This window comes from Rhea pennata, chromosome 5 (genome assembly GCF_028389875.1).
Source record: "Rhea pennata isolate bPtePen1 chromosome 5, bPtePen1.pri, whole genome shotgun sequence".
Classification (NCBI taxonomy): domain Eukaryota; kingdom Metazoa; phylum Chordata; class Aves; order Rheiformes; family Rheidae; genus Rhea; species Rhea pennata.
In genome coordinates this window covers 11,764,669-11,777,580 of record NC_084667.1, presented here as the reverse complement: position 1 = coordinate 11,777,580, position 12,912 = coordinate 11,764,669, and the positions used below count along the sequence as shown (strand labels likewise).

The 12,912-nt window shown below is 47.9% G+C and overlaps 1 protein-coding gene across 1 annotated transcript; it reads left to right on the top strand.

Annotated features, from left to right (window-relative positions):
• The first annotated feature begins 1,460 nt into the window (after window positions 1-1,460).
• Window positions 1,461-12,868, top strand: LOC134141684 (retinol dehydrogenase 12-like). Its single transcript, XM_062578061.1, has 7 exons — window positions 1,461-1,574; window positions 2,978-3,096; window positions 5,126-5,281; window positions 5,910-6,014; window positions 6,457-6,666; window positions 7,520-7,709; window positions 9,431-12,868. The coding sequence occupies exons 1-7, from the start codon at window positions 1,480-1,482 to the stop codon at window positions 9,531-9,533; spliced, it is 978 nt and encodes a 325-aa protein (XP_062434045.1). The 5' UTR covers window positions 1,461-1,479; the 3' UTR covers window positions 9,534-12,868.
• Window positions 12,869-12,912: the final 44 nt, after the last annotated feature.

Sequence of the window (12,912 nt, the reverse complement as noted above, 5' to 3'; positions counted from 1 at the left end):
CCCGGCGGCGCCGTGGGCCCCTGCTCCGCATCGCCGGGCGCGCCCAAGCACGGCCCGACCGTAAAACCGCCCGCCACGGGCGGCAGCGCACGCAGCGCCCCCCGGAGCTGCTCCCTGCGGGGCGCGGCCGCCGCCGCCGCTCCGCGATAGGTCTGGCGGCGCCACCGGCCGCCGCCGCCGTCCGCTAACCGCCGCTGGGCGCGTCAGGCGCTGCCCGGGGCACCCCCGAGGCGGGGCGCGGGGGGCCTCGAGCCGCGCACTGCATGCTGGGGCGGGTAGTCCCCGCGGGAGGCGGGTGGGCGCCGCCGCGGTGGGGCCGCGCCGCGACATGACCCCGCTGCCTGCAGTGAGGGCCGGGACGCGCACCTGCAAGGAGGCCAGGCAGCTTGGTGCCCCAGGCCTTGCTTTTCTTTTCGTTTCTTTTAACTCTCTGGTTAAGGTTGAGAGCGAACATTTGTGACCTGAACATGGACATGGAGACAGGAGCATTTCACCCTGCCCTTTGTACAGGTAGACATACCTGTATACATAATCATTCCATATGTTTTGCTAGGGTTAACATCATAAACTTACTACAAGAAAGGCATAAGAAAGATGAATGACCTTGCTTTGAGGTTTTGAATAAGCCTCTTCCAGACCACTCCTGAGCTTTCTCTTCAGATATTCCCCAGCAGAGTAATTGGAAAGTGTTACTAACAGGGCAGAAGTGTTGTTTAAAATAGTTGAGAAAGACATAGGTCAGAGATAGGTACTTCACAGGGAAAAAGCACTGGACTGAAGGCATAGAGCCAGCTGGCTTTATTCTACAAGCTGATACTTCAAGCAGGGCAGCACAGTTACAGCAAGGAGCCGGACGTGAATCTGTGTGGAATTCCTGCTTTGCCCCGTCCAGTCTTAGTGTAGTAACCAGGCTCCGCGGCTGAAGAGCAGCTAGCACAACCGGTACTGCTTTCACCATGCTGGAACTGAGTGACTGTAGTGGGTGACACGGGGGTGTCGCACACGAGCTGCGTGCCGTCTCGCAGACGTTGCTCTGCAGGCAGCGCAGAGCCCTGCCGGTGGTGCCTGGCGGCCTGGCCGCCCAGACCCCCGCGGCCGAGGGATGCTCAGGGCGGCACCGGGGAGCCCGGCCCGGCCACGGGCCTGCTCCTCTGCAACCAGGCTACCGCTTCGGCGCCAGGGCGAGCCAGCAAAAAGGAGGGGGTTTAAACGAAATCACGGAGCGTGGTACTATACGGAAGGTCTCCGGAAGACACAGGTTTCTTAGGCTTTCCAGAGCTCTTCGGCCCGACGACGCTGGTGCGCGCCGCCGCGGCGGACTACAGCTCCCAGCATGCCGCGCGGCGCCGCGGACTACAGCTCCCAGCATGCCGCGCGCGCCCCGGGAGGGGGCGGGGCGAGAGGAGAGGGGCCCTCCCCTCCGCCGCGCTGCCGGGCAGAGCCGCCGCCGCCGCCGCCGCCGCAGCAGCAGCAGCGAGCATGGAGCCGGCGGCGATGCTCACCTGCTGGGGAGCCGTGCTGGGAACGGCTGTCTCGCTCCCGCTCCTCCTCCTCGCGGCGGCCCCCTACGTCAGGTCTGTTTGCGGGGACCCCGTGGCTGTGCCCACTCCGTGGGGAGCCCTCCCGGTGCGCGCGTGGGAGAGGGGGCGGGTGCAGCACCTGGGCGCGGGCCGGTGCGCGTCGGTGTTTAAAGGCCCTGGGGTCCAAGCGCACAGACTTGTGTAGTCTGTGATTCTTAAAACACGCCTAACCTCGTGCGGGAATGGGGGCGAGGCGTTCGCAGCCCGCCCTGCCCGGCGCCGCGTGCGTTGGTTTCTTGTGCAGGCTCTCTCACTGGCTTGGTTTCTCCACTTGTTTTTTTAAAAAAATAGTAAGTGCTGTTCATTCGATGGTTATACTGAAAATAAAAATATATTCAATTCCTGAGTAGCATCTTTGATGTCCAGGAAGAAAGATTAGGCAAAAAAAATCCTGGCTATTGGGGTCTTTTTCCCCACCAGGTTTCCGTGGGGGGTTTCTGTGTGTGGGTGTGCGCGTGTTTTTTACGGGAAGGTAAATACAATGGATTCTTTTTTGTACCTCCTTGGGCTAAAACGTTGCTTAGATTCCTGCAGCTCCGCTGCCCAGGTAAGAAGGGATTCGCAGCGGTCTCTCGGTTGCCGCAGGATTTGGGGCTCGCCGCGGCGCTGCCGTGTCCGGCAGCCGGAGCGAGGCGGCGGCGCCGGGGCTCGGCGGGGCCTCGCGGCGGCGGGGCCGCGGCCATTGGCTGAGCCGCCGGAGGGCCGACGGCGGCAGCCAATGGGGAGCCGTGGCTCCACCTGATGTAACGGCGCGGCCGGGCGCCGCCCTCCCACGCGCGCCTGTGGCGCGGCCGCCGCCGGCGCGAGAGCGGCGGTTGGGGGGCGGCGGTTGGAGGGCAGCATGGGGGGGGGGGAGGGGCGGCGGGGACCTGTCTGGGAGCGGCGGCGCTTGCCGCGCCCGTGGGGCGTTGGCCTCTCCTGCCGGCCGAGGCTGTGCCAAGGCCGCTCTGCCGCAAGCCCGCCGCAGCGGGGCTGCGAGGGCTTTGGTGGCAGCCTCAGCCGCCAGGGCCGGGCGGAGGCGCCTCTCTGCGAGGCGGTGGTGGTGCCCGCGCCTCTGTGCGCTCCGAGCCTTCGTCTCCGCACAGCCTGATGGCTGTCAGCCGTGCTGGGGGTGAGCCGGGCTGGTCAGCTCTGTGTGGAAGCAGAGGGGCTTGGAAGATAAGTACGAGCCTGACACCGTGGCTTGATCTTCGCTCCTAATCAGACAGTTGGCTACTTAAAGCTTGAGGAGGGACGGAGGCTACTTCGGTAACTGTCCATGTGAATCGCTGGCTGTTCTGAATGCAGCAGTTGGCCCAAGTGCTGGGGCACAGCCAACCAAGAGCTGCAAACCCAGAAAAAAACTGTCCTTGGACCTTTTCTTGTTATTCTCTTGTTCCTGTTATCTTCTCTTCCAGGAGATATGTTGCTGGAGGACAGTGTAAGTCAACAGCTAAGCTAGATGGGAAGGTGGTGATAATCACAGGAGCCAACACAGGCATTGGGAAGGAGACAGCCAGAGATCTTGCACGAAGAGGCAAGTTACTGTCTTACATCAGCAAACATCCATTTGTAATTGCTGTGTGTGTGTCAGTAGTCTCTTTTCTGGGTCTAAGGGAGGATTATCTTGCACTTCAATCTATAGTGTTAGGAATCTGATAGATGAAACCTAGTTATTCTTCTTCTTGGTGAAAATCTATGATGATCCCAGTTACAAGATATAAGAGTGGTGGGAACTAATGTGTCCTGATGGCACGTGACTGTGGTGCAGAGGCCTGAACAGCCTTTGGAGTTAGTAGTACACTAGGGCATACTTACATATTAGAGGAGCCCAAGTGTTGCTTTTCCAGAGGCTGTAACCACTGTGTTGCAAGTCCCCAGTTCCTCAAATGTTTTCTTTGCTTAAATTTAAAAAACGTATCTTGTGACATGAGAAAGCTCTGCACTACAATCCTTTTGAAAGGACTATGGAAGTTCCTGGTTTCCCTGAGCCACATTTTTAAGAAGCTGAGAAATAGCTTACTTTCACTGATGTATATTTTAGTTATTCATGTTTCAAGCTAATTTGGTTTAAATGCTTTTTGGATAACTGGTATGGAGATTAACCTACCCGTTCATAATCATTTAAGAAACTCTTCTGGCTGGGGTCTGCTGCGCAAGAAGGCCAAACCCAGTCACCAAATGGGGTGAGGTTTCTGCAGCTCCATGTCCCCAGGTCCAACCAGTAGCAAGGCTGAGAATGTATTCCCACACAATGTAGGCACCCACACAAGCACACATATGCAACACGTGTACACAAGGCCAGCCACATGAATCAACTCTGACAGCCACTCAGCACTCTCACAAATGCCACCAACAGCTTCATGCTGTTCCTGTCTCTGGCCACTCAGGAGGAAGATCTGTTAGTAGGACATACATACATACATACATACATACAATGTGGATCTCTCCAACAGCTGGGCTTAGGCATTCAGTCCAGCCCTGGCTCCTGGATTCCCAGTCTCCCCAGGTGCTAGCACCTGGACATATGAGCCCCTGAAGTCTGCAGCCCCACTCCACTTGCTGGTACAGACCTCCTTACTCATGTATGTTTGCATACTCATGTATGTTTGCACACATGCCTACACCCACACACCCCCTTTCTTTTCTAGGTGCCTTATCCCCAGACACACATGTTTGAGTGTCTTGCACCTTATGATCTCCGTGGCACTTGGCTGGGACTGCCCTACTCCTTCCAGCGAACTTGCCTGTGATCTTGCATGCACACACACCCCACCCCACCTTTCTCCCAGTCAGCTCCCACCCCTGGCTCTACAGTCCTTCTGGCAGTTGTCCAGAATTCCCTAGTTCCCCCAGTAGCCAAGTGCTCCTGTGCTCTTGACCTGTGAGAGAAAGAGTTACACACACATGGGTCTCCTAATCACCCCCAGATGCTACAGTCTCCTTGGCAGTTGTCTGGGACTCCCCTAGTCCCTCTAGTAGCCAACTGACCCTGTAGTCACACCCTTAGAGACATATCTCACACATATCCAGGTCACTTCACCTACTCAGCAGCTAGTCCAGCTTGATATTTGCAAGTGATCACTTGCATACCCTCCCTCACTGATTCCAGTTGCTGGCACCTCAGAAAAATGGGCCCTCTGACCCATTGTCCCAGTCCAGTGCCAGGTTTCAGTCCAGTCGCTTGTACCTAATTTCACTCATTCTGATCTCTGCACTTGCTAGCACCACAGACACATGGGCCCCTATGATCCTATGACCCCTATATGGTTTGAGTGTTGCTGGCACTCAGGTCACCACACGTACATATGTGTACAGAATAGAGTGTCCCTCACAGAGCGTGGAGTCCTCCATAGGGTCTCTAATTATTTTCCTCAGAGAAGTAGTTAGAAAGGAATTTAATAAAAAGATGGGAGCTAGCAACATATGGGTTGGTGTCAGTTCCCTAAACTAACAATATGTTGTTTGTAAGTGCTCTGGGTAGTCAGCTTGCTTGTCCTAGCCCTGATCCTCCAGTCTGCTCCCAGTGGTCTCAGCTTGTGTTCCTGCTTCTTTCCCTCTTGCAGGTGCGAAGGTGATTGTTGCCTGCAGAGATATAGCAAAGGGAGAAGCTGCAGCCAGTGAAATCCGAGCTGAAACAGGGAACCAGCAGGTCATTGTTAAAAAACTGGACTTGGCTGATACAAAGTCTATCCGGGAGTTTGCTGAGAACTTTCTAGCAGGTACAGCCCCTAAATCCTATAGAATATTTGTCAAGAACTGCTCTCTGCTCTTCGGAGCTAAGGAAGGTGTGTGGCAGCGTGTGTCCTGAGAGCATTATCGCCCTGCTTTATTCCTGTACTTGCTGTTAACTTGCTGGGTGACCATGTGTGTATCACAGGGATATTAAAGGCAGAAGCTGAAGGTGTTGTGTAAGTGATGCACACTGCTGTCTGATGTGCCTATGAAAATGTCTTCCCGTTCTTCATTATATTGAACTTATTTGTTATACATGGATTTATTCTGTGTGACAAATTCCATTCTGGGCAAAGGCAGGAAAATGAGACTGTCCTGGAGGCCAGTTCCACTCTTCAGAGCTATTGACGTGTCCAGACAAGAGGAGCAGATTCTGTTCCGATGACAGTGTATTCTAGCAGATGCCAAATTCCTGGCCTGCATATCCCTGTACCACATTGGGTACCATGGTTTGACAGCAGGGGCTTTTCAGAGGCCATGATCTAGTTTGTGATAGGAGAGTTATTCTGATTTTATTCAGAAAATGTGGCTGCAACTCAGACAGGCATGAGGTTTTTTGACTGACTGTCTTTTTTCTCTGTTGCCTTATTTAATGATGTCTGTTGTTTCTTGCAGAGGAGAAGGAACTCCATATCCTCATTAACAATGCTGGGGTGATGTTATGCCCTTACTCCAAGACAGCTGATGGCTTTGAGATGCACCTGGGAGTCAATCACCTTGGTAAGACCAGTGGAGTCAAGTTTTTAACTCAATGTCTGTGGCAAAATGCCGAAGGGAATTTCTGCTTCTGGATTTTCCTCTGGAGAAGAATCGAAGACGTGAACTAGAGTTCTGGAGATAGACGTTGGTTTCCTCAGGGTTCAAATGTCATGAGAAGGATAGTGCAATGTATTTGCTTATCGTGGATCTAGTTTAAGAATCTCTAGGTGTCACCTTGGACATATGAAATATATGACAGCTCCAAGTTTTTGAAGCTGAGGAGCAGAACTTAATGGCCCCATGAATGAGCTGTTGCTTCAGTGTGCCTTCTTTCTTCTGGACTTGAAATGATGGTAGGAGTAAGTTATAGCATGCAAGTAATATATTGAAAGCACTCTGAAATTCCAGCAGGGAAGACTTCAGAGAAGGATGAAATATCCTAACTGTTCCTCTCTTCCTTAAGGTCACTTTCTCTTGACCTTCCTATTGCTGGAGCGTCTGAAGCAGTCTGCCCCAGCCCGTATAGTGAATGTGTCCTCACTGGCTCATCATGGAGGCCGAATCCGCTTCCATGACCTCCACGGTGAGAAGAGCTACAATCGTGGCCTTGCCTACTGTCACAGCAAACTGGCTAATGTGCTCTTCACGCGGGAGCTGGCGAGGCGGCTGCAAGGCAAGTCTCACAGGAGAGTGAAGTGTTTGTCTACCTGGCTTCTGAGCACTGTGTATGAGGAGAGTGGATTGGAGAAAAGGCAAGAAATAGGATACACAGAAATGAAATTATTTGAACGAAGGTCGCTGATAGCTGGTTCATGCAGGGAGAAAATATCTCTTGTCTGTGGAACCAGGAAATTTAAAGCAGTAATCATCTCAGTAACGGGGCAGAGGAGTTTAGTAGACTTGCACAGTTGAGTGGATTTCATTTTTCTTCAGTGCTTGTCCAAAAACCAGCTGCATCCAAGCGTGCAATTATATTATGTGGGTAGAAGCTGAAAGGACTTGGAGCTGAACATTGTATTTGACAGCTGCAGTCTACAGTGAAAGAGCTATGGCATTCTCAGCTCCTTAAATGTTCAAGGCCAGTAAAATAGAAGCATAGGACTGGACAGAACCTCTTAAGTCACAGCATCTGTCACAGCTGTGTTACTCAGTCCCTTCCATAAACCTAATTAAGTAGTATTTATTTTACTAGAACAGAAGCAGTGTCTTCTCTAGGAATGTAGTATTACAGTAAATAAAAAAGATTCTCAAAAGCCTGATGGAAACTGCTGTTTTAGCATCCAGGTCTTTTAGCAGGTTGCTTTGCAAAGGTGTTTGTTTAGTAACTGCAGTGTTTGGAAGGGAGTGGGGGAAGTTCCAGCAGGCAGTGAGGATTTCATTGGCTCTCCCAGTGTCTGTGACTGGACACCTTCTTTTAAGCTATTGAATATTTGCTGATAGAAACAAGGAGGATGTTACCCCTTTGCAGAAGGCAAATCTAATGCATGCAGATTTGTCCTGGATTACTTTTTTTTTTTTCACCACAGGTACTAAAGTCACAGCAAACTCTCTTCACCCTGGTTCTGTCCGTTCGGAACTGGTCCGGCACTCGTTTGTAATGACATGGCTGTGGAAGATGTTCTCATTCTTCTTGAAAACCCCTTGGGAGGGAGCTCAGACTAGCGTGTACTGTGCGGTGGCAGAGGAGCTAGACTCCGTGACAGGACAATATTTCAGGTGGGTGAAAATTACTGATGTGATGTGCGGTTGTGGAGATGATGTAAAAGCAACCTTGCTTGACTGGGAGAGTAAGAATCATTGTCACTCTTTACTGCAGAAAGGTGTGTCGCACAGGTCACACAAATAAAGTTTAGGGTGACAGAACTGTGGGCCCTACCCCTTCCAGGTCTGTTCCAAGGAGTATTGTGTTACAAGGAACCACTGACCTGTGCAACACTTCAGGCGATAGCATTCCCATAGTGCTAAAAGAGTATCACTGTACTGGAAGTGCAGGAGAGGCTGTCACGTGCTCAGAGTTCTAATCCTATTTGCCTTAGACTTGGGCAAATCACTGTATTACAGCTGTTTAGTTAATGAGGTCACTGGAGTCAACCATGAGAAAGAGCAGTTTGGTTCTTTTTGTAGTTTTAACCTGTTGGAGCAGAAAGCACCTGCAATTCCCAGGAAGTTGGAAGGTTTGATTCAATTCCTTTCAATCAGTTCAAATGTGGCAAGATTGTTGGGAGGAGCAAAAATGTGTGTTTCTGCTCCTGTAGGAGGTTTTTTTTTTTTTTTTTTTTCCTTTCAGTATAAGTCCAAAATTAGGCATTATAACTAAATGATCCTCCAGAGTGACAGACACACAGCTGGGATGCTCCTGCTGAGAAGCTCATCACCTTGTTCTGCAAATTGTCTTTTGTAGCTCCTACTACAGACCCCTTTGTTTTTTGATTTTCTTTTTTTTGCATAATTACTTCCCTTCTCTGACTGAAACTACAGCCCAGAGCAGTTCCAAGTCATCATGATCTTTGACCTGGAGAATGCCTTTTGAACAGTTTCATTAAGCCCGGGGGGGAGGCTGACAAGCAGGTCTGAAAGCAGGGTAACCATACTGTTTGGGAAATGAAGATGGAGATCTGCGTTTTGGGTTTTTTTGTTGTTGTTGTTTTGATTTTAGCACAGATACTGTTGGAGCCTGCACTTCTTTGCAGTGCTTTCCTCTCTTGTGATAAGTGACCAGATTATTCTCTGTAATAGTTTTGTCTGATCTTCACCTGGAGCATGCACCATCTTACTCACACTTGAATATATAAATAGGTGCCTTAATCTTCCCTGCATGATTGTCTCTCCCAGGATATAAAAGGAGCATTTATGTGCCGGAGTACCAAAAACTTACGTAGATTTTTAACTTCATAATAGAAGAGACAGTTTTGGATTTGGTGGGAAACAAACAGCTGAAACATTAATTCACAAATATGCCTGGTTTTACAATGGACTGGCCTAAAATAATTTCCAGGCAATAGAATATAAAGCCTAAGTATAAACAAGAAAAAAAAAAAAAGCCCCTCCTCTTATGTGCTACAGCAAGCCAGGCACAGTCCACCTTAGTCTTTTTGGGAATGTGACAGGTTGTGTAGTCTTGAGAATATACAACTGCTGTGGTTTGTAGAGTCTGGAATGGTTAGAAATCTGAGAGAGGTGAGTTCCTCTGCTCCCTAAAGCCCTGCATTAGTTGCAGCATGCAACTAATAAGATAAGAACGCATGATCCCTTTTCCAGACAGCAGGTTGTCTGGTTGCAGGAACTGAGAAGAAAGAGCCACAGTACGGAGGAAAAAAGGCACAGTGAATGTAAAACACTGCATGGTCGTTATGGTATTACCATCCTGGGGCAACACAGACATTTCGGTATTCTAATGCTGATAGAGATGTTTGACTGACTGACTGTTCCCCTTACAGTGATTGCCAGCCAGCATATGTGTCTCCACGAGGTCGCGATGATGAGACAGCAAAGAAGCTCTGGAGTGTGAGCTGTGAGCTCCTAGGCATCCAGTGGGACTGAGCAGTGCAGACCTCAAGCACTGGCCAAGGTGGCTGACCATGGTGATGCTTCTCCTCCTGGGAAGAACACTGCTGAGAGACCTCAAGACAAGACCTTTGGTACTTCCAGATGCCTTCACGATGGTTCAATGGACACAATCTAGTCTGAAATTCTGGAATATTATGCTTAAGGATTGAGATTAGTAAGCAGACAGTCCCCTTCCCTAGCTGGAGACTTAGAGCACAAATGCAGGTATTACTGATTATACTTGATGTTCCATAGCCAGGTGCTAATTCTGCTCTGGTTCTAGAATAGAAATGGGAGTTGCAGTCTTATGCGTAGATTATAAAGTGAAAGAAAAGTCCTTTTTTTTTTTTTTTTTTTTTGGTCATCCATAGGAGTAGTAATAGTAAAGTAGGACCCTAAATGTATGATCTAAGGTTATTTTCAATTCCTAGTATTTGACCTGGCAGAGTAAGAGAAGTGCTTTTTATGGTATTAAGATTTCTGGCAATTATATGCAATACAAATCCTCTCTAGTCACATAGAAACAGGAGCTGGCCTTTTTGTGCCAAGCATTAGGTAAAGTTTTTAACTGGAATTACATATTCTTCCATATATGCTCTGTAAGAAGTTGGGCCATAGCTACTGAAGCACCTGTTTCCCAAATAATTATTGATTGGCATAAGTAAACTAAGGGTCTGTGTATCTTGTAACCTCCCAGTCAACTGTATTGAGACCTGGGTTCTCAAATGCTGCAGGAATGCTGCAACCCTGCATAAGCAAATTTTCTTATCTCAAATAAGTGACATTGCTGCTGTGAAGCATTAAGCAAAGATGTAAAAGTTGTCACAGTAAAACCCCCAGCTGCACTTTAAATGACTTCAGAACTGCAAGAGAGCAGAATGAATAAAGAACACTTTAGCTACACTGAAAAAAACTTTTTAAAAGCTTCAGTTAAAGCTGAAAGCTCAAGTAACAGCTGCTTTGACAGGAAGCTAGTTGAAGCTAAACAGTTAAAGCAAGAATCAGCACTATCTTGGTGTTACAGTTATTTTAGCAGACAGGAAAGTAAGACTTGCACAGAACTCTACGTTTGTCTGCCCAGCAGTTACTGGATGAGGCTAGCTGAGGCTGCCATCCTGGCCTTGCAGTACCAGATAGCCTGTGTGTTCAAAGCAGGGTGGTGAATCCACATGTGACTGAGATCATCTGCTACTTACTTTGGTGCACATTGCTGGAGTGAGACCAGTAATGAGAGATTTTTCTGGAAGACCTAAGCAGTTTAAAAAGCAAGTGCAACAGCACAGCTCATGGGATTATCTTCCATGTTGAAAGAAATGTGAACACTTTCGGTCATGCTCATGAGCATTCTACTGTGACAAACTAACAGCTTTAGAAAACAAATGCTCATGTCATGGTAAATTCTGCTTGGAGGTTATCTGTGCAGCTCAGTCCGAGCTGCTTCTGAGCAATACTAAATAAAGCCCTTTCTTCCTTCAGAAACGGTGACGCAGTTTAGTTGGTGCTGCTGCTATACGCACCTGTCTTACCAGTGCAAAGAACTCAGTCCGTTACATTAAGTCCCTCTGTATTTCTTTTTTGTCATGTTGTTTGTTTCCTCCCTTGCTATGCTTCACCTTGAATGTGGATCTAAATCCACAACTAAGCTGTAGCAGTAGAATGCTACCAGGCACCTGCATTGCAGGCTTGGCTTTCTGTCTCTGTGCAACACTGATCTCTTGAAGGGTCTTCAAGAGCAATAGAGACCCTCAGAAAAAAAGGGGGGGGAGGAAGAAAGTGTCTCTGGCTCTAATACTTTCCCCTTGAAGGTCAACACTTTTCTCAAATTCTCAAAGAAGCAGGACTGTAGATCTAACATAAGACATGTAACAGCGTGTTTTCAGACACACACACGTAACACTTTTTGACCTTGGGCAAGTTATTTATCCCTACTAAAGTTGAGCTGTAACATGAGGCAACTTAAGCTCATTTAGCTGCTTCAAAGGGAGGCTGTTACAGAGAGTTAGATTAACTTGTAAAGCACACTGAAGAAGATTAGTGGCCTGTGAGGCAACATATAAGCAATGGGATGAAATAAATAACATGACTAAGCTGGCTACCAGGAGGACTTCTAAAATGTGATATTCTAATAGCTTTAAGTATTGAACACACTATAGCAAAGAGACAGATTTTTGCACCAGGAGGAAACATTTTCCCCTTCCCTCTGCCAAGCATAGCCAAAAGCAAAACACAAATCTAGAAAGAGAACCCCAGTTATGTTGAGATAAAAAAAAACAAAACAGAAGATAGGTTAAGAAATTTTCAGTGATAGTAGTTTATTTTTTTTATTTTTGCATTGTAAACAAACCTTGGTCATTAATATAGAAGTTTTTAGACTGGCAGTATTGAATCCATTTTTGATGCTGAACATTTCTAAATACATTGATAATTGCACTATCATGACACAAGGCAAATTAGTCAGGATCAAAATTCCAGTTCTGGTAAGAGAAAGGTCCCTATAAGTCTAGGTTATAAACTATCAAATTATAACAAACACTGTATAAAGTGCATAAAGTACAGTGCAAAAAGGTCAAAGAAAGGCAGGCAAAGAACTGACTGGTCTGCATGGCAAGCTCCCCCCCCCCACACTGTGTACAGCTGGGAGGGACTAGAGCATAAATGTAGGTATTGGAGCAGTCTGTAACTCGATACCTTGAACAGTTTAATATTCCTCCAGCCCCCCTTGTAATTAGAGATTTGGAAATGATTGAAGATATGGATAGTGTCACGTTTTAGGATTAGCCTAACAGCTGTAATCTGATGGCAAGATAGGTCAGACTGGTCAAGACAACAAAAGCAGCTTTCATTAGTACTGCTCACTAATGAGATCGTGCAAATCTGTAGTTGGCAAATTCTGAAAGCTAAGTGTGGTCCTTTCTGACCGTTTAGCTCGGAGACGTGTCTAGCTCCACGCTAGTCAGTGAAGCACCTCAAAAACAGATGTGCATGTCAGTGGGACACTGTTGATGAAACAGTCAAAGATGATGAACCAAGTCTTTTTCATCTCCATGGAATGGAGACACTCTGTCAGGACACTGAATATGGGGGTAGTGCAAGATCCTTATTTGATAGTGTCAATTTATTTGTGTATTTAAGCTATTTACAGTTATATTATACCCCAGAAACCAAAATTATTTTTTTTTTCAGAAAGTAAAAAACAGTTTAACAATTACAAACACTGTACTAGTTTTCCCACCTCTTGTACTAAAAGTACGTGTAAACTGCATAACACACCCTTATGGATTGTCCCCCCACCCTTTAAAAAAAAAATAAAGGTCCTTCTACCATCTTTACCCCTCTTCTGCCCATTTCTCATGTCCTAATAATCATGGTTGCA

What these genes read in the sequence shown, in the direction of transcription:
- LOC134141684 (XM_062578061.1), top strand. Translation starts at nt 1,480, where the DNA reads ATGGAGCCGGCGGCGATGCTCACCTGCTGGGGAGCCGTGCTGGGAACG. An exon ending in GCGGCGGCCCCCTACGTCAG is followed by an intron (nt 1,575 to 2,977) that starts GTCTGTTTGCGG and finishes CTTCTCTTCCAG; the next exon opens with GAGATATGTTGCTGGAGGAC. An exon ending in CCTGGGAGTCAATCACCTTG is followed by an intron (nt 6,015 to 6,456) that starts GTAAGACCAGTG and finishes CTCTTCCTTAAG; the next exon opens with GTCACTTTCTCTTGACCTTC.